At 37.0% G+C, this 21,583-nt stretch overlaps 1 protein-coding gene across 2 annotated transcripts in view; it reads left to right on the top strand.

Moving 5' to 3' along the window:
• bdg (sodium-dependent transporter bedraggled) overlaps positions 1–21,583 on the top strand; it is a 409,562-nt gene that overhangs the window by 269,058 nt on the left and 118,921 nt on the right. The window contains exon 1 of one of the 2 annotated variants that reach the window (XM_081729634.1): positions 3,348–3,618. The exons of the other annotated variant lie outside the window; for it this stretch is intronic. Within the exon in view, the coding sequence (XP_081585760.1) occupies positions 3,611–3,618 (8 nt within the window). The 5' untranslated portion in view covers positions 3,348–3,610. Of the gene's footprint in view, positions 1–3,347; positions 3,619–21,583 lie in introns of those variants that run through there. 2 annotated transcript variants of the gene reach the window in all.

Genomic DNA, 21,583 nt, shown 5'->3' on the forward strand with positions numbered 1-21,583 from the left:
GACCGTCATTCTCTTCAGAATGGAACTGCCTTTCAGACGGTATAACTCATGTGTCCCCATCATGTATGCGAGGCGGGAAAATTCTGAAAAACGGGATTTTTTGGGTAAAAATATTCCTTTTTTCAACCCTTTGCCCCTCTGGTTCCCCCCGTGTTTTAGCACTGACATCGGAACAAAAAATCTGGTAAATACTACTCGGTGGACTGAATGTTTGTGCAAAATTTAAATCTTCTACGTGAAAAAAGAAGCCCGCCAAAAAATAATGAACATAGGGTTCATAAGGGAAAATTTCTATTTCAAAATTATGACGTCATCACCTCCTATGTCTGGACGCAGGACGGTCTGAAACCATACGTATTGTCTTCTACAATGTATCTGGACTTGAAAAAAAAAAACGGACGAAAAAGCTCAAATAGAAGAGAAATAACGCAATGTACGATGAAAAATGCGTATCGTACAAAATGTACGATAAGATCCCCAAAGGGTTAACACCACCCGCAAACAGCATACTCCATGATGCTTTGCTTTTTACTTCCCTCGCCAACATATCCGTTACCAAATTGAACAAACCTGGGCTGAGAGTTGATCTCTGATGCAGACCAAATTCGACAAGGATAACTTTCACCATACCGACACTACTCTTTAGTTGTCTCTGCTCCCTCGTACTTATTCCTTACCAGCCGTCTTGTTTTTCGGAAACCACCTTCTCTCCCCTCCCTCCCACCCTCTCTCTCTCTCTCTCTCGCAAAACCATAGCTCTTGTCTGGGATATCAAAATTATATATGTTAAAAAAAAAATGAACCTGCCTAGCTGAATGTTTTTCTCGCGTGCCTTTGGTTGACATGGTTTCGAATTCCTTTACTTGTAAGTGTAGAGAATTTTGTGTTGAACATCACGAGTCAGTTTCAAACAAGTTTCAATTAAGAGTTGGAGAATTTAGGTTAAAAAGAAAAAAGACTGAAATCTAATGACACTCCCAATATAGGGAAATATGTAATATGGTCTGCCATACCTGTTTGTGGACCGTAATGGCAAGGGGAATAGCTTAGAGTGTAATTTTAGGCATGTAAAATAGACAAACCAGAATCGAATGTGTTTTATAGCAATTTCCGAAAAGACGTTAGAATATATCCTTTTTTTTCCTCATTCAAAATTCATCAGGGTTCAATTTATGAAGCATTCATAGGAGGGATGTTCTACTAATTTCAGTAGTAAATAATTTCTAGGTGGAATGATTCTGTAATTAGAAGTTAAGAGTCTATTTCTAAATAATAAAATGTTAGTCATTACTCTATTGAGAGACTTCGCTAGTTCATGAGACATTTACATGCTTGTTTGCTGTGCAAGCAATCCCGGGTTCGTTCTTCTGCAGAAGCATGTATGGTAAAAGTAATAGCTATACGCGAATAAGACTTCAAGTAACGTGACAGCGATGTAAAGTGTACAAAGTGAAAACTGGACATTTGTACGATAGTTTTCTGTTCTACTGTAATATATTTTTACTACTTTCTTGTTGCCAGATGGTTGGGTTTGTTTGTGTATGGAAGTTTAATCTCCCTTTTCAGCACTTAAGCTATATGAGACTTGGACCCAGCGACAACTAGGCTAGTTATCACCCGGGACAAGAACTCGCCTTAGCGCCCTCCCCCCCCGTAACCAACCAAACAAAAATGCTCTCCGTCAATACCTGATATTGGTGTCATACTGTAATTCTTCAATTTTTTTTTCTTCGTGGTAAAACTTGATTTCAGAATTTCAGTACATAATTTTTAGTACAAGATAAAACACCAAACTAATTAGTATTTGGTTTCTAAATAATCTAAGAGTAGCATGATTGACATAGTCTTATCACAATAATTGCAAATCACAGTGTCTTTTTGCACATATTTCGGATGTGCATATGTGTAGGATGAATCAACAGTCTGTTACTTTAGAATAGAATATTTAATTATGACAAACAGTGAAGTTGTTTAATGAATGAAAACACAAAAAGCTGGAAGTAAAATTTAGCTTTGTGGGCTCTTCTGGCTGCAGATGTTTTTACAATGTCCTCAAAAGATAGTTCTGAAGCTAAATTATGCTCTATGTATATGATCCTAAGGTTGGTGAGTCGTTGTTGTCCTATTAAGTTTTTGAGATCTTTAGTTTGTAAAAACTCCTTTCCTTGCTTTATAATAAAAATAAATATTTGCCCAGTTTGGTGCCCCCCAATCCGTTGCCCATAGCACAAGCCGCGTTTGCCCTCCGCTTAGTTATTTCACTGCATGGACCTATAATTTAAAGTGAAATCCAAACTACCGTAGTGCGTTCAGTGTTCTCGTATTGGGAATCGAACCTAGGACCTCGTTCTCCAAAGACGCGTGCACTAGCTTCTTAAACCAGCGGAGAGGGCTACCAAATGGCAGGTTTTCATTTTTCGTTTCTTAAACTCAGGTTTGATGCCTAATGTCGGAGTACATGCTTGAATTCCATGTTAAACTGCAGATTCATATCTTATATAGCCTCGGTAGTCAAGAGACACACTAGTACTTCAAGTAATCAATTCTATTACCTTCTAACTACAAGGATCTGATACAAAGTAATGGCAAATATGTACCTGGCTTCACGCGCAGAATATCTATTAACGTTCTTTCAATATAATCACCTCCCATCTCTTGTCACCTGCTGCACATATGGAAGATGTAGACCGTCAGCGCATCATTCTTTGTCGATGCCCTCCTGCAGTTCCTTGATTTTGGTGAAAAGGTAATCACGAAGTCCCTGAAAACATTTTTGTGCACTGCCTCCCATGGTAGAAATAAGATTTCTACCATGCTGCCTCCACGTGCCATTTCAATCTTGATCCACGCAAGTGGTTCGCCTTTCCGAACCGAAACATAGTGTCAAGGCTCTTCCACTTTGTTCCTTTATTTTACGGCATTGCTGCTTTTGACTGAATATAACCACTCGCCACACTTCATCACCTCACATTCCCTTTATCAGTTACGAAAATCTTATAATACTGAGACACAGCTCCCTAACTTCAGAGCAGTGTTACCACTTCTTTTTACCCAATCTATGTGGTACGATTATTTTTGGAAGATAAGTAAATTGTCCAAACACGAATAACTTAGCGAATCTCTGTTGTATGGAAAGTCAGTGAGCTCTTTTACATTTTAGTAGCGCTTGAAACATTGAAGCCAGCGGGAAATTAGTATGAAATTAGATGCTTTATAATCTCGTTCTAATTGAGGTCCATATGCTGGTGCCGTTATTATGGTGGGAGTGCATTTTAAATTTTCCTTTATGGTAAGACGCCCTTAAACTACATACATCTGCTAGTGGTTTTAACTGTCTCTTCCACAAGTCAGCGTGTGCTGTGTTGTAGTTACACGCGAGAAAGAGATCCGCGTGGATTTGTTGTGGTTCTCCCACCTGGTGAGAGAAGGAGGTGGTTGACCCGTCTGCACATAACGGGCAGTTCTTTTTAAGTCTTCCTGAAGTGCTGTTGGAGTTCTGTTTTGCGTGGAGGTCACCATCTCCAACGCTGTTTGGTGGGTCACCAGTGCTACTCGTGGTCTTGTGCAAGCATCATGGTGTAACGAAAAGCAAAACCATCGCTCTGGAATTATGTCCAGGTTAGTCATTAGAAACGGTGTATACTGAAGCAAAAGAGTGCTAAATAGCTATAATGTTTGTGAAGAATGTCTGTGTGTTTTAGTTGCAAATATTACACAATATTATCAGTTCTAGGTAATGTACAAAAATTTCTGTAGTGTTCTGTTTTAATGTAACGGTATATTGACGTTCTCATCAGTTAAATACCAGTGTTACTGAAGTAGGATGCAAATAAATGCATCCGTTTTGCGATTACCTACAGTACGTAAGTGCAGATAAAGAGTGTGGAATGCTCACATCTAGTACAAAAATTATTTTTCGGTTCCTAATTGGGCGAGTTTGTAGCGGACAACATTGTTATGGAGAGGTTTCTCGGAGTTCCCTAGTTTCCTTCGTTGCACTAATTTGCTTGCATCAGTGTGTGTGTGTGTGTGTCTGTGTGCCATGTCCACGAAGTGCTACTAGAAATATTAAATAAATAAATAAATAAATAACTGGTTTTAAAAGTTCTGATTCGTATGCAGTTTTGGTGCATATGATTCTTTCATTGGCTTTCAAGCTACAGCTGAATATTAGTAAATCAAACTAGCTTTCGGTAAATAATATTGTTTAACAAGCATTAGATGGGAAGCACGGTGGCTCAGTAGTAGAACATTCAGTTCTGGTGCAAGTGATGCATGGTTCAATCCCAGATTTTGTAAGTTTGTAGTAGCATGTAGGACACCATCATGCCCTTGAGTCTTCTCGGGTTTTTCCCCCATTTACCCAGGATGTAAATGCAATTACGATGTATGTATGACCTGTAATCAAGTCAGGAAGATTAAGGGAATCCCCCCTTTCCCTTTTTCCTCTGAGCCAGTTAGTTTTACGAACAATGAACTGAAGTGATAGCAATAACTCCCGTACTAATGCCAAACATAATCCTTTCCGCCATAATTTCACTGTGTATTTTTCATGTTCTTGATCTTTTATTTGAAACAGGATGATTTAAATAATAAAATTCTTACCTGTATTGGGGGGGGGGGGAGGACACGGTGAGAAGCGGTAGAGCGCTTTCCTCTAATGCGTGAGGTCCCAGGTTCGATCCTCATTCAAGTAAGTTTGTGGTAGACAACATCGTGTCCATAGCTTTTCTCGGGGTACTCCCGTTTCCTTTTACATTCCCATTTCACCAATTGTTCCATAATCCACTTGCCTTAATCATCCGTCTCCCTTAGTTTGAAGAACATAATCGTGGGACGTAAAACTGAAAATTTCATTTCGTTTTCGTTTTTTCTTCTTTTATTGGCTAAAGTGATGTGATCCGGCAAGCATTCATCTCAAAATCGGCCTAAATTTCACTAAAATTTCCGAAGGGTGAAAATGGTTTTCAAGCGTGACTTCCTACATAAAATCTCTAGTAATGCTAAACTTGGCATTACTGCTGTATCGCCGGACCAATTTGAAAACCGAAAAAAAGTACCAACATGTACTGCATTCTGTTATATTTGGTTGGATTACAATAAGTTACGTTAGATTACGTTACTAGGCGTGTAGTTTTACTATACGGATCCATAGTATAAGTAGTAGTAGTAGTAGTAGGAACGGGTTAGAAGCCCCGCAGCGGTTCGTTGGGTTCTGTTCTCGACATGAAATGGGCAAATTAAACACTTGCCCAAATTTTTCTGTGCATTTTACGGTCTATGGATCTGTATAATAAAACAAGTGTACCTCTCCGCGAAATAGTCCATCTGTCTCCACATAGAGTGCTGCTTACAACATTAAAAACAATCAGCAAATACAACCACTTTACCCCTTACCTGACTCTCATTCATTCTTCCTCACAAACTTAAATAAATTCTCCAATTCACCCGGCAAATTCCCTAAAACTGGTCCGGCGATACAGCAGTTAACTCCTCTAGATTTGGTATGGGTACGAAGTGGACGATGAGTGGGTTAAGTGAAAGGAAAATTAAATGAAATTTCTAGATTTACGTCCCATTATTATGCTCTGGAGGAAACGACGTAAACACTCCAGTTGTCGCCCGGGGCAAGAACTCGCGTTAGCGTACCTCCCCTGACCAACCAAACCAAAAGTCTCCCAAATATTTGCCCAATTTTGCGCCCTCATAATCCAGCGCCCGGGGCACAAGTCCCGTTTGCCACTCCCCAGTGGGTTACATGCGTAGGATCGAAACTGCGTAGCATCGAAACTGCGTACGATCGAAACTGCGTACGACCGAAACTGCGTACGATCGAAACTGCGTACGATCGAAACTAAAACCGGCGTAGGATCGAAAACAGATAAGGTCTTATGATCGAACAATAAAAAAACAATTATTTTATAATCACAGAATATTAAGTAATAGTATTTTTTTTAAAGTTATATAGGAAAAAATCGGAGTAGGATCAAAACTGTATACGACCGAAACTGCGTAGCGTCGAAACTGCGTACGGTCGAAACTGCGTACGGTCGAAACTGCGTAGCGTCGAAACTGCGTACGGTCGAAACTGCGTACGATCGAAAGTGCATAGATACGAAACTGAGAAATAAAATAGTGACAAATATAATTAAATAATCATACAGGGGTGTACCCAGGAAGTTTTTCTTGGGGGACTATGACTTATTCAGGAGGACCAAAAAAGCTAAGTCTTGTCTCAGCAGGGAGAAAGGAGAAGCCTCCCCCCAAAAGCCACTACTTCTGATCAAGTTGACAAATTCCTTGTTCAGAAGATTGCCGTTAAGTTCAATTGACTTAGCTTAACATTTTCTTAGTTACCTAGTTGCTGTGAATTGTCACTTCTTTTATAGACTTTGCAGGTGGCACAATCGAAGGTTCATGTAATTAGTTCAAGTTTTTGCTAGTTTGGGCTTCGTCCCAAATTTACTAACTTCCAGGGTTGTTTTGTTTAAAACAAAATATTTAAAACAAATGATTAAAACTTTTTTTAAACAATTGATTTTGTTTAAAACAAATTTTGTTTATGTTTTAAACATTTTGTTTTAAACACGTTTATTTTGAAGACTTGTCTTAAACATATGTTTATTTGCATTTTATTTTATGTTCGTAAAAAAAAAAAGAAATCTTCCAGAGCAAGAGAACTGTCCAAAAGTGCTCCCCAATCAGAAGACTATTTTCTTCCCATGTGAATGGTTTGATTTCTCGTGGCTACAGCAGGTCAATGTGGTGATCTACAATTTATTTGGTCTCTTTTCCCCCTTATTTTTAACGTATATTGTATTGTTTAAATTCTTCTCAGTTAACTTGCGAGAAAGTGTCGTAGTCGAAGGTTGGACTACTTATAGAACTGATATTAAAAAATAAATAAAATAATTATCACGGAAACAAACTGTTGTGTTGTATTCATTGCGACGTTGAGGTTCTGAAAATAAAATATCGCAAGCATTCGTTTGTACAGTACATGTTAGTTCTGTCTCCGTACAACATGGAATCGTTTAACATGGATTATGCGTGAAGAAAAGGACATGATTTGATACAAATTTATTAGAGTAACTCAAACTCAATCAGGTAAGTAAACGATCAAACGAGTTTGTCACAAAACGTGTAAGAAAGAAATGAGTGGTTTAGTTCCAAGAACGAAAATCATTATGAAAAATGCAATGCTTGGTAAAAATGGAAACCCAAACAAATGGTAAAAATGTTGATCCGAAAATTGCTTCTGATGAATCTAACGTCAGTGGTGTGGCTGAGATGCAACTGGAAACTTCAGGTAACAACTAATTTTGTATCAACAATATCTTTTTCATTATATTATGAAAATTTTATTTCGTACCTCTTCCCCACCACAGTTCTAAATTTTCTTTGAAACTTTACAACTTGGCATAGCTTGTATGAAGAGACCAGGTGAGAAACGCAAGGTATGGCAGTCGATCGTGTAACTAACCAAGTGTGATACTTATTATAACGCTAGTGCTGAACGTCACGGTCTGGGACAATTTGATCTCAATTTGTTTGTTTGTATGTATGTACCACGCTACAGGGTGCAATATTCAGTCTTTTAACATTAATTTTTGAGGATAGAGACACGAGGCGTCGGAATTTGCTGTATAGATTTTGACTGCGATCCCACGTAAAATTTCAAAATTAGTGGGTCAGATCCCACTTTAAACAAAAAGCCCTGTCTAATATAGCCTTGCTACTGATGCAAGATGTAATCAATCAAACTAAACAAACTAATTTTATATGTTTCGAACAAACTTGGGTTGCAGGATAAATTTGGCTTCAACTCAACATTTAGAGCACAAGGGATCCAAGTTCATTTTCAGAAAGGTTCACTTTTGCTCAGCAAACGTAATATCTTCGTAGCATAGGGTATGAAATAAATGAAACAAAAAACACGGGAAAGCGTGTGGACCAGAGTTTCATAGGACAACCGCTAGACAAGGGCGTTGACGGAATGGGGAGGAGGGCTAATTTTCCCTTCCCCCTCCTTGCTCATACATTTAAGATATTAACATTATACTTGTATTGTGTATGTTGCAGCGTTGGAATGATTAACAAGTAAAGCTCCGAATGTCATAGTCAATGATGCATAATTACGTTACATAAATGCAGAATGTGTCCAAAAGAATACATCGACGTAAAATGTCATATTTTCACAACCACGAATCCGAGATGAAAGAAAGAAGAACTACCTGAAAAAAAAGGAATCTAGAATTTTGTATGATTGCCGCTAGATAGGGGCGTTCGTTTAGAAATCATCCGTCTTCTACCCTGAATTTCAGATTTTTGAGGCAGTAATGCAGATTTAGAAACATTTTGCTTAGCAAAGTCCAATATTTAAAAATTGAAGTCCTTGCACCGAATAAATACGGATTTTGATCATTGGCCGTAAGGAGCTATAGGCCTATATTGCTTTCTTGTATATTTTTTTTACCCTAGGATTTCAAAGGTGGCTCTACTTTCGAGTTTCGGGCCTGCTTAAAATTCAGGAAATTGGACCTAAGCAACTTCCCAGTTTTAATCATCTGTATGTTCTTCGTATTTATTCGGTGTAATTACCTCAGGCTTATTCTGTTGGACTTTGCTTATCAAAAAATTTCTAAAACTGTCTTACCGTCCCCAAAATCTGAAATGCAGGGTGCGGATGAGGGTGGTTGCCCTCCTGTTCCACTGACGCCCTTACTAGCGGCTGTCATATGAAACTATCCCACGCCTTTTCGCATGGTTTTAGTTACATTTGTTTTGGATTCTTGACTGCGAAGTATTATTTTTTGAAATAGAATTCATTTGCTGAGGAAAACTGAAGTTTATTGAAAACGGATTTGGATCTATTGTGCTCTGAACGCCCCAAATATTACCTTTCGTCAATAAATTTTTGACTCAAAAAACAACCAATTACATAGACTTGCAGAAAATATAAAGTTAGCACAATATGAAGTGTGCTTCAAACATTACTTTTCGTAAACGTAGCCCTATTATTATAAAATAATTTTATTAGCACCAGTGTTATGAAATAGTAATCAAATTTTGCAACAAAAATCTCACCCGCCTCCACGAAACGCTAGCTTAGCCCCTAAAGGCATAACTACAAAACTTTTAGAAGCGGTAACTCGAAATGATTTTCTTTATGGTTAAAATAACCGCACAACAGCATTTCTGGTAAAATTCTAGCCCTCATGTAACATGACACCATTTGCATTTGAAATTTCGAATACTAAGCACAGATGTTCGCCATGATGCTTGATAGCACCATCTGATGTGTCAGACCACTTCCAAGATTCATCATTCTCCCTCAACCCGTTGTCAACGCACAAGGATGGTGAGGACTTTTGTTTTGCCATGTATATTGATAGATTGTGTGAAACCTCTATAGTTGGTAAATTTTAAAATCTACCTTAAAAGCTTACTATATCCAAGAAAATACTTACTGTATGAGAGTCACTGGCAAGAGGGTGTAATAAAAGGGGTCGTTATATAAAATAAGTTGAAAATTACTAATCTATACGGAAATGTTCTGTACCCAACACTGTGTAGTCTTAAAGAGAATAAAATAAATGAAAAGATCGGTTGAAAGAGCAAAAAGTCTTAATAAATACGTGATTACACGATTTTGAAATATGTTTAAAATAATATTTTAAACTGTTCAAAATGTTTAAAACATGTACTTTTTTGTGTTTTTTAAAACATCTTTAAAACATTTTAAACACTTTTTTCATGTTTTAAACACGCGTTTTGTTCTTTTTTTAAAAAAATCAGATTTGTCAATTTTCGAAGTTTATGTTTATAATTCCGTACCTATACGTCCGAGCGCAAGTGAACTACGTCAGTCAAACATCGGTCCTTACTGAAGAAACTTGGGCACAGATCGTTGCAATTGCGTAATTAGGAGGCGCACCATAAATTCGTATTTAGGTTCTAAACATCGTGTGTGTGGGTTTTATCGGGGTTCTCCCGTTTCCTTCCACTTTTTTCATTCCACCATTTCATTCATTTCTCATCATCAGCGTCTACTTTAGCCTAACCGGCATAACCGTAGGACGTGAAACTAAAAGATTTCATTTCATTTCATTTTCGTATTAAGGTTCTAATCCTTGATTTTTCTCACTTTTATATTTACCATAATCTATTAATTTTTAATTACTAGCTTCGTTTATTCAATATCGACATGATACTTTCAGGATATATTAGTGGTGGGCTAAGGTTTATTTGAAGATAGTTGCATCTGTCTCTTAGCAGTATTTCCAGCCATAGAATTATTTATTTCCAGACTTTTTTTGGTAAAAATTTCCTTTTTTCCCTTCTAAAATTTGCCTCTTATTTTCTTCTCTTCTATTGGCTACATTGGAACGAACATACCAGATTCTGGAAGCCTCATCCTTGACTTACACAACGCACTATAAAAAGTTTCACTTGGATAATTGGGGACACTACAATTCCGGTCTTACAGTATAATAGTGACTTTCTAGGAAAAATGATATACTTTTTAAAATTACATGCTTAATTTGAGAGATATCATCATGATACTAGCTGAATATATTATTGGTGGGCCAAAGATTACTTTAAAATTGTTTGCTTCTGAGTGGTAGCAATGTTGCCAGCTACAGAAAATGTTAATTGTAATTGTTTGTAAAAAATTTGGGAAGTTTATCCTTTCCCCCCTATTATTTCAGTGTCCTTGGCTATATTCAAACCAACGTACAACTGTCTGGAATCATTCTTGGCCTACAAAACGCACCATAGAGGAGCACGATTGGATAATTAGGGAAGACGGTGAACCACCATGTATGCTGATTTTTGCTTCTGACGCGTAAGAAGTGCCAAAATTTGATGTGTATTATGAGAGAGTTTTTTTCTTTCTCTCTTTGTATGGCAGCCAGTGACTTCAGGTTTTTACTGTACCTTGTCAACATACCAGAAAATTCTTTTTAGGTGACTTGAACCCCTGTGGCTTCGGTGTTCCCAGCTAGAAAAAATCATGAAATTCGGCTAGGGATTTTTTTTTTAATTTCACTCCTACATTTTTTCAATAATTCCTCCCGTTAGCAACACTGCAATCTAACTTACACCAAAAAATAGCCATGTCCCTCTTCTAAAATACAAGACGTAAACGATATCAATCGGGATAACAGTGTTTGGGCAATAAATCATTAACTGAAAGTCTACCAAAAACCCCAAAATCGATTTTGTCCTGAAAGGGTTAATGAGATATGCGCGCCAAAGATTTCGGGCTCTAATTTAACGTGAACCCCCCCCCCCCCCAAAGTTTCTGGGCTGGTCCAGAGAATGAATGGCCTACATAGTACTGTCTACGGGCTGGATAGGCTACCAAATTTCAGCTTTCGTTCTCCCATAGTTAATGTGATATAGGCGCCGAAAATTTGGGGGCTAACTTCACCAGAGCCTCCCAACTTTCTGGGCTAGTCGAGATAAAGATCGATGGGCTAACAAATTTCATCTTTTGGGCCAATATAGTTAATAAGGTGTGAAAATCAAAGTTTTGGGGCGTTAACTTAACGTGAGCCCTTAACTTTTTGGGCAAGTTGAGATAATGAGTGTACCAGGTACTAAACTTCATGGGCCTTCCAACCCATTATTATTTAGCATTTGGGGCACTCAAGGAACACAGATACAGGGTCTCCAAATGTGAAAATGAAAATGCAATCTTTAAGTTTTATGTCCGACTGTCACCCTGGGTAGACTAAAGGAGACGCAGATGATGAGAATAAATGGAATGGTGAAATGAAAGAGTTGTGGGAAAGGGAAACTCCGAGAAAACCCTCACACACGGTGTTTGTTCACCACAAACCCCACTTTGCGCAAGTTGGTATAGAACCAGGGCCCCACAGCATGTGTGAACCCTCTGCCACTAAGCCACTGCGGCCCGGAAGTCCTCGAGACGAGACACATAGGCGTATACCTAACGTGTAATTTGTTCGTAGCGGGAATTTCTGTTATGGTATAGTTAATTACATACAATGAAAAACCGAAAATGTGATGTGGACAATCGCGACCGAAAATGTAATGTGGACCATCTCGAACAAGCAATAAACAATCTGCGTGGTTTGTTTTAGATTTCGGAAAATAGGTTCTGCCAGATTTACGCTTATCGACTGTAGTCGTTTATTTATTTATTTATTTATTTGGGAGGGAAGCAAAGTATAATACATTTCAGTCATTACACATGCAAAGAGATGTTTTATGGTAATTGTTTTTTGCTGAAATATAACTTCGGTATCTTTTATACGTGTTTAGGAGCTGAGATTATTATCTAATAATTATAAGGAAGATACAAGTTTTTTTTTTTTTTTTTTTAACGAAGATACAAGTTTTTCACCTTCGTACAACAATTCATGTTTAATAGGCGTATAGAAGGGGCTCATGCCCAAAACATTGGGACTCCATTTCTGGGGCCCCATGTTGGGGGCCCGGTTCCTGACCACCACTGTGCTGAGGGGAATCGGATCTTTCCAACGTCACCATCTGTATGCAACAACTCCATGCTGAAACGAGAAATAGAGTGGACTCAAGCCCAACATTTCGGAACCACATTTTCTGGAGCTTCGAGGCCAGGGCCCAATTTCTGACATTACCGCTTTCGTTAATCGACCCCGACCTTTCAAACGCTAACACTATAGTACAACACCATGTTAAATAGGCAAATAAAAGAGACCTGAACCCAAACTTTTGGGATCTCATTTCTGGAGTCTCAGGTCCCGGAGCTTTCCAACACCACAATATGTATCCAATAACTCCATGCTTAAAAGAAAAATATAATGAAGCCAAGCTCAAAATTTCGGGACACCATTTTTGGACCTTTGAGACAAGGGCCCAATTTCTGACGTTAACACTGTGCTCAGACGACCCGAACATTTAAAAACTTCACCACCCACCCACATACAATTCCATGTTTAATAGGCGTATAGAAAGAACCCGCGCCCAAAACTTCGGGACCCCATTTTTCTGGAGCCTCATGGCTGGGGCCCGGTTTCTGATATCACCACTGTGCTCGGGAGACCCGGACTTTTCCAATGCCACCATCTGCATCCACTAACTCCATGTCTAACACGGCTTCCCCATTGTAGGAGGATTTTGACGAATTTTCTGCAGGTTCTTTACAACTATTTACAACGTTTCAAACTATTCATAAGAAATGAAATTTCAATACATTAGAAACTATGTTCTTTTAAAATGTTCAAAATGGATGACAGCATTGATTTCCAGTAATAGTTGTAAACTTTCGTAATTTTATTCTCTATTTGAATAGTAGTTTAATTTCGAATCTTTTACGGTTAAAAATATTTTTGTGAAATGTAACGGAATACATTGAAATGCTCCTGCTCCTACGGGTGCGTGTTCCAATTATAAATCGATTTGAGGTTCAGCGTACAAATGAGAAACTCCCAAAGCGAAGTACAATATTGTAACGTTGTTGACATACGTATGAATAACTGGTGATTAGGTCGTTAAGCTGTACATAAAATCATATAAATTTTCATTCATATTACGCAGACAAGTACACACAGAACAGCATATGAATCTTTATTTGACTTTTGTTTCTCTAACTTTCTGATAGCCTTTAGAAATAATATCTTTACAATCGAAATATTCGTTAAACATTATTATTATTCTTATCCTTCAATATTCATTATACATCATATTCTTCATTACTTTAAATTCTTCATATTACATAACTATTTTACATTATATTCCGTCGAAGCTGTTTCAAAGTTAGTATTACACTTCTGACATAGTCATCATTACAAATCATAATTGATTCTCAATCCATACGCCTGTAAATTGTCCATCCTACCTGCAGTGTGGATTCTACGCAGTTTCGACGCTACGCAGTTTCGACGCTACGCAGTTTCGACGCTACGCAGTTTCGACCGTACGCAGTTTCGATCGTACGCAGTTTCGATCGTGTGGAGTCCATGAATATAACCCTAATTTATAGCTGCACAGGTTAAACAAATTAAAGAGAGAGAAAAAAATATATATTTTTTGAGCGCATGATTAAAACTTAAATTATTTCAGGGCAACTGCGTAGGATCGAAACTGCGTACGGTCGAAACTGCGTACGATCGAAACTGCGTAGGATCGAAACAGGTTTTGAGCTGAATTTTTCGATCGTACGCAGTGTCGATCCTACGCCGCATTCCCCTCCCCAGTTACGTCACTGCCTGTAGGCTAAAGGAAGCGAATGATTAATGAAGTGAACGATTCTGACAGTGGCGGATTTAGGAGGTAAAAACTGGGGGTATCCAGAATCCAGACTATAATATGTATATCGTAAGTTTACTATAAACTTCTAAAAAATATATGAATAATGTCTTAAATTACCTTTGTCACTTATAAAACAGGGGAGCCTAGGGTCTCCTGCCCCGGGATAGATCCGCCACTGGATTCTGAAATAATTGGTGAAATAAGAATATAGATGAAAACGGGAGAATTCCGAGAAAACCTATGGGCACGATGTTGTACAGCATAAACTAAAATGGACTGAGAACGAATCATGGACTGCACCAGAGGTGGGCGCTCTACCACTAATCTTCCATGCTCCCAAGGTTAAGCGTGTACTGGATTCTTAAGTTAGCTCATAACTTAAATAATATGTGGTGTTAGAAGAATTTAACACAGAAAAGGAGTTTTTTTTTTTTACTTTGAAATACGCCTAAAATGTGATACCTCCATGTATTAAATTCAAGATCCCTACATTGATTATAATATTATTATTATTATTATTATTATTATTATTATTATTATTATTATTATTATTATTAGCTGGGAATTCTTAAACGAAGCCACGATGAATTGTTATCGATAGAGGCCATTTTCTGTATTTGCGTGTGTATAATTTTGTATATATCCAGTATGTTGCAACTTCATTGGTAAATAAATATTTATTATTCAGTGTCTCTTGCATTTATTGAATTCTTCGCAAAGTTTCACTTATTTACGGCATTCGATCAGGCAGTACACGCCAACTATAATTGTAGAAGGTAGAAAAGCCTATCTTGGCGCCAACGATAGAGTTAATTGCGAAGTAAGGTGCGTGCTAATACATGTGAAATCGATATTGATGTGGGTGTATTAGTTGAATAGGAGTTTACGTAGCCTACATTATTATATTCGTATATCTGTTGGTCGAGAACTTCCCCAGTCCGAAAGTTATAATTCATGAAAATGTAAATAGATTATTATTATTATTATTATAATAACCGGAGCTTTTTCGTGGCTAAACGGTTAGCGTACGCGCCTTTGGCGTGAGAGACCCGGGTTCGATTCCCGGCGGGAGCTCATGTGGTTCGGATTCCACGTTAATCAGTAGGTCCACGTCTCATATAGCCTCGCTGCTGAACGGGACGCTAAACTAAAATCAACTCAATTATTATTATTACCGGGAAATAAAAAGAAGTTAGACTTCACTAGCTGAATTGCCCATTTTTCGCACGGGAAGAATACGTTTACAGAAAATAGTTGAATCCCCTTAGGATACGTATTTTAATTGGATGTGTAATTACAGTTTATATCGGTACTCTACTTTTCAAAAAAAAATTGAATCACCTCTACCAGGGACGTACGCAGAGGGTGGGTCTTGGGGGTCCGGACCCACCTTCCGAAATTTCGATTATGTGTAAATTTAGCCTAATTTTAGGGGCAATTTTAGGAATTTTAATATAAAATACGATCATATTGAGTTTGGACCCCTCCCGAAATAAATTCCTGCGTACGTTACTAACCTCTACCTTTCTTATGATATGCCCCTTAACCGTCCAACCATTTTCCCGTGATGTGATTACAAACAACCGGCAACATCGCTTTCTGTGTGACGAAAGGAATTAACGTCCCCTTTCCCGTTAAAACTCAAACTTTCAAAAACTTAGGATACATGGTACCCACTTATTTTGTATTGAGGGTATATGGAGTGTCATGTTCCTAACTTGGTGGGTTATGATATAGTGTACTCTTTTACTATCCTCTCCCCTCTTAGGGTAAAACATTAATCAATGTAACATGATAAAAATACAATCCAAGGTAGGTACTAACTATATCCAAAAATTAATTTCGAAGTGTTCAACTGTTTTCATGTGATTCGTTCATAAATAATAGTGAATATTGCGTTCAATTTGAATAAATAAATTACAGAAAATGCCCCTCCTCCCCCCTTAAAACGAGAATTCTAGAAACTCGAGGGCATGTATCTGCGTATTTTTAATGAGTTTATATATAGTTTCGTCATCCTAACGTGAGAGGATGGTAATATACTCAATTTCTTGAATAAATGTTTACCCCAGCTCCCACTTAGGATACGCATTTGATCAAAGTAACATTTTAAAATCTCACTTTGGGGAACGTGATAACTATATCCAAAAATTCATTTTAAACGGTTGAGTAGTTTCCCCGTGATACGATCATAAAATTTAGAGGTCGTGGGTTCGATTTCCACTGCCGACCATCCTGACTGGGTTTTTCTCAGTCCTATCAGGCAAATGCCAGGATGATACCTTCGAAATAGACACCGGCCGATACATTCTCAAATTCTTTCCATTTTTATTGTTAGATATCCAATATAAAATGGCTTCAGAGTTGTATCTGGTGATTGTGAAATAAATAAAGATCCTTTAAATTTTTATATAACCGATACAAGATACCTTTTTAAAATTAGCTAACATTGCATAGGCACAGAATCTTCGAACCAGAAGTAAGAAAACTATACTATATGAACGTTATTCATTTTACTACTCGATTACTCTACAAGGGACACAGTCGTTAAGTGGTAATGCACTCACTCATCTCTGGTGCTAGGGATTCCTAGTTCGATTTTATACTGTGAGAGTTTGTGGTGAACACTTTTATGTTCGTAAGTCCCCATTTCCTCTCACACATTAATTTCACCAATTCTTTTATAGTCACGTTCAATTACGGCCTGTCTCCTTTAGCCTTCAGGGGATATAACTGTCGAACGTTAAACTTGAAATTTCATTTAATTTTTTTCGATGCATCTAGAGGAACACCTTTCATTACTATTGTAAAGAAATTGGATGTGATTTCAGTCAGTACTGTGAGTCTGTTGTAAAACGTTCTTTTTGAAACATTGGTCACCAGTCTAATTTCGTTAAATATTTCAAGCAGTTTATTACTGTGATTGTATTGTGATACAATTTAATAAATAGTGAACACATAAGAGAAGTATGCGAATTATAATCTTATGATCTACTAGTGTTGAGGTGGCCCGTCAGTTGAGTGCAAGTAAGTTACCCAGGATAAATCAAGTAGTTTCATTACTTCCGCTGTCAACTTAAGTGCAAGGTTCCAAAAAACACACTTTCGGTTCTAAACAAAATATCTAGGTAAACAAAGCATAGACCTTCCTTATCTTTGATTTGTTTGCTCATTAAGGATCCTCCTTTCAGAAATTTAAACAAAAATTGTAATTCTTTTTCGTTATATTATTAATCGGTCAACACACAACCTAAATTCTATACGTAGCTCATTGCGTTGGAACCCACCGGAAACATATGATGCCACAAGGACTGGTTCAAATACATCATGCTTAACTCAACCATAGCTCCCATACAGTGTGTGTGTGTGTGTGGGGGGGGGGGGAGGAGATTTGTATGATAGACAAATTTCCATAACGAATCCAGACCTCGACTTGTTACTGCTATTATGGTACTAGAATATTCAATACCGTCTCCACTTCTCTGAAATAGACAGTAGTAATTTTAACACTTTTGTGTGAATGACATTTATTATCTCCCCCCAAACCCATCGACGGCTCCGGAGTCGGTACTGTGACTTACAGTAATCAGTTGTAGGTTGAACTACGTAGTCTATGGATATCCCACCATCGTGACGGTGCCTGTTCCCTACGAACGCACCCTCTGCTGCGCTTCTACCCTAACTCGGTTAGATAACATTCGTGCTTTTTGGCGGCCACCTAGCACAAATTGATTCGTGATTTATGGATTGTAGTTTTTATGCTATATGTTCACACTGTATTTATACTTATCACAGTTACAAACAACAAACCGTAATCACTACCAAGTAAACCAGAGTCACTACGAAGTGATTTGGGAGGAAACTAAATAATACTCCTTTTGTGTTAACAAGATTTTAAATCCACAACTTACATGTCACACTTGGCTACGATAATGAATATCCGAGTCAATTCTTGTGTTTGATGTGCCACATAACACACCTTTTCTCCATGAAATAAAAGGTTGTCCTGAAACATGAGAAAAGATTAGACTTACTGAAATATTTTCAAAAGATGTGAATAATGCTTGTATTTATTTATTAAACTTAACTGAGGAAAAAGTGAAAAGAAACAATATGGAAACCGCATTTAGATCAAGTTTAGAACAACTTACGAAAATAATTGCCTTCTTATATCTTTCTTGAGCCAATTTCTTCCTCTTGATTTTAGTTTTTTACCCAAGGGGGACTGCTATCATGTTGCGAGATCAATGTATCTTCACCGTATTTAATAGGGGATTGGTTATTCGTGACTCGGGGTCGTAAAAAGTAGAAGCAGCTAAGAAATCGATTGTCTCGTGTTAGCGGAAGTTCCACTGTTGAATCTAGTTCTCAGTAGATGTTTCTGTAGCGTACATTCCTATCAGGATCAGTTTCTTGAGTTTTATTCTCTTTTTATGTATTTATTTATTCTTATCGAAAAGACAAGATAATAAGGAAGGATTAACACCTTCATGTTATGGTTACTTTTCTAAGACGAGTTCAGGAAGTTTCGTCTGGGAAAGAGTATCTGTTTACTAGTGGGAGAATTTCATTAAGAAGGGTTCAAGCACTCAGCTCATAACATTTCAGAACAAGCGTAATTTTTGTATATCAACATTTTCTAAATTGATGTCGCATCGCAGTTTGCTAACATCATAGAATAACATCGCAAAATGCGGTGCATCTTTGATCATAATTCAGTACCGAACCGAGCTTTTTTTTAAATATAAACAGCATGATATAGTTTGTTTCCTTCATAATAGAACCCGACGCTTACCTTTTAGTTGCCTCTAGTTCTCAGTAATACACCCCAATCCACTAGACACCATATTGTTGGAGACGGGGCGTACAATTGACTCCAAGAAAACATGTACATTCTTAGCATATAGAAATAATGGGTTTCAATACCTCATGTTACTCTATTTTGTCTCCTGTATTTGACTTGTTTATTTTTCTTTCTTTCAATAAGTAGTTCATTGTTGCTTGATAATGAACTAGAATAAATAAATCGAAGGTCCCCAAACGACTGGATAAATCGAGAATTCGGATTCCGAATTTCAAGACAGCTTGTAGAGAACCTGGCGTACTTGATATACAGGATGTTCTATCGAACAGACAAAAGGAAACATGAAAACCTCTTTGCCTCCTCTGATTAAAAAAAAAAAAAAAAAAAAAAAAAAAGCACAGTGGGACAGTATATTTTATTTCTTGAAACTACTGAAAATGCGTGAGTTGTATCAGATAATCCATCTTTTGACCAGACTTTAACTTTTGATGTGCATATTATAATTTTACTATCTCAAAATTGTGCTTTATATATTTTTTTTAAATGCAATTTATATTAAAGATATTTTATATAAAATTGTTTTTCATGTTAGTATTAATGGAACAAAGATGGCCGAAGCAAACAGAATGGCGTATAGATAAGCGCTACAGCGACAACCCCTTAATGCAGTTTTGCTTTTTTAAATTTTTTTTAAAGCGTTAATGACTATTCATTTCAAAGTAAGAAGGAAAACAATGAAGGGAAACAATTTGATTCTAATAAAATAATTCTTTTTTCCAAGGTACAGACAGAGTAGTCTTAAATTGATATAGGATGGATGCGTTCTCCCTCATGTACCCAGTTGAATAGATTTTAAGTGCGTATTTGTCAATTCAAAACCTGCTTTTACAAACAGGTTAAGAGCTAATTTAAATGTACACCATTCTTCGACCTCTTCAGCTTGGGTGTTAATGCCAGGATTGCTTCCTGCTGCTACAATAAGCGGCCCACAGTCTCTACAGATACAGATATCCATTACTGTGAGGGGTCCCGCATCCTGTTAGACTACTAATGCTTTATAAGTGTTGATTTCCCACCTACAAACTTGAAGGTAAAAAACAACGAAATAAAGTGAACTAGTGTTGTCAAAGTTGGCTGAAGTGCTTCTGTTCATTGTCGTTCTAAATAGCTTTTGATAGTTTTAAGGGTGTCGACCCTATCGTTTAAGAGTGAGTATTCAAATGGTGAGTTTTTTTTTCTTCTTCCTAAGTATCTTGTTTCGAAGGCTTGAATGGGTCGTTATACATTTACGAGTATCGTTGTGTGTAAAGAGGAAAGACAAGAATTGTACCAGTTTTTATCAACTAATTCATAGTTTCATGTGTCCCACATAAACTTGACGTAGGCACCAGCATAAGTTGCAATTCATGGGTATGATAAAGTACGGATGAAATTGCATCTAATACTTTTTATTGTTCTAATTTTTATACTGTAACTTGAGAAAAAACAACCTGAGCCACCCACTTTTCTTGTGAAAGCTACACATGTTCGTAAATTCATAAAAAGGCACAGGCCAACACGATTGTCTTTGCTGCTTCTAGTTCTTAATTTGATCCCTGGTTGAAATATATTTTTAGATCAAAAGATCCAATATATATCAACCAAAAATTTCCTTGTAGGTCTTATATCCGGAGAACTACATATAGTGTAGCCAAACCCAAACTATCACTTAACTTAGTATGATGTGTTTATTCCGTAAGAAAATACGAAAACTTGATTTAGAGGCCAAGACCGCAATCCTTTGATGCATTTTTTCATCATACCTAAAATTCTTATTATTAATTTAGTGAGCTAAGTGAGAAACTGAAACCAAACTCAAGCCCTAGAGCAGGAAAGAAATCAACAAGAACGTTATATAATAATAATAATAATAATAATAATAATAATAATAATAATAATAATAATAATAATAATAATAATAATAATAATAATAATAATACCCTACCCTTACTTCGAGAAAGTTCAAGAATCTTAGAGAAACTAAAATATGGCTCAGATGGTCTCCAGGCGAATGTACACTCATGTCCAAAATTGTCGCATGTCTATAAACATGTTGTAGTAATAATTTGATAACTAATTTGCTCGGTATTTCTTATAATATTAGTACATGTACCCTATAATCGGCAAAGACATGTATGTGGCAAATTTCATGTCAAAACAGCAGTAAATAAGAACAATAAAACGAAAATAAAACTTTCTTGTCCATTTAGCAACATTTTGTTTTACTCATTCTCATTTTCGTATTTATAATTCTTTTCCTATGAAATCTACCACAAATATGCATTTCCCGTTTATACACATAATATCAATATTAAAAGTACCCTGCAAAATCATTATCAAATTATATCCTTACAAGAAGACAATTATAGATATGCGACAATCATTTTGGACATGAATGTACATGGTACATCGAGACGAATGAACAAAACATCCCAAAAAATTTTTGGTATGCAGGGGCCATGAAACGTATAAAAA

The sequence above is a fragment of the Thermobia domestica genome, chromosome 1, assembly GCF_964235325.1.
Source record: "Thermobia domestica chromosome 1, izTheDome1.hap1.1, whole genome shotgun sequence".
In the NCBI taxonomy this organism is placed as follows: domain Eukaryota; kingdom Metazoa; phylum Arthropoda; class Insecta; order Zygentoma; family Lepismatidae; genus Thermobia; species Thermobia domestica.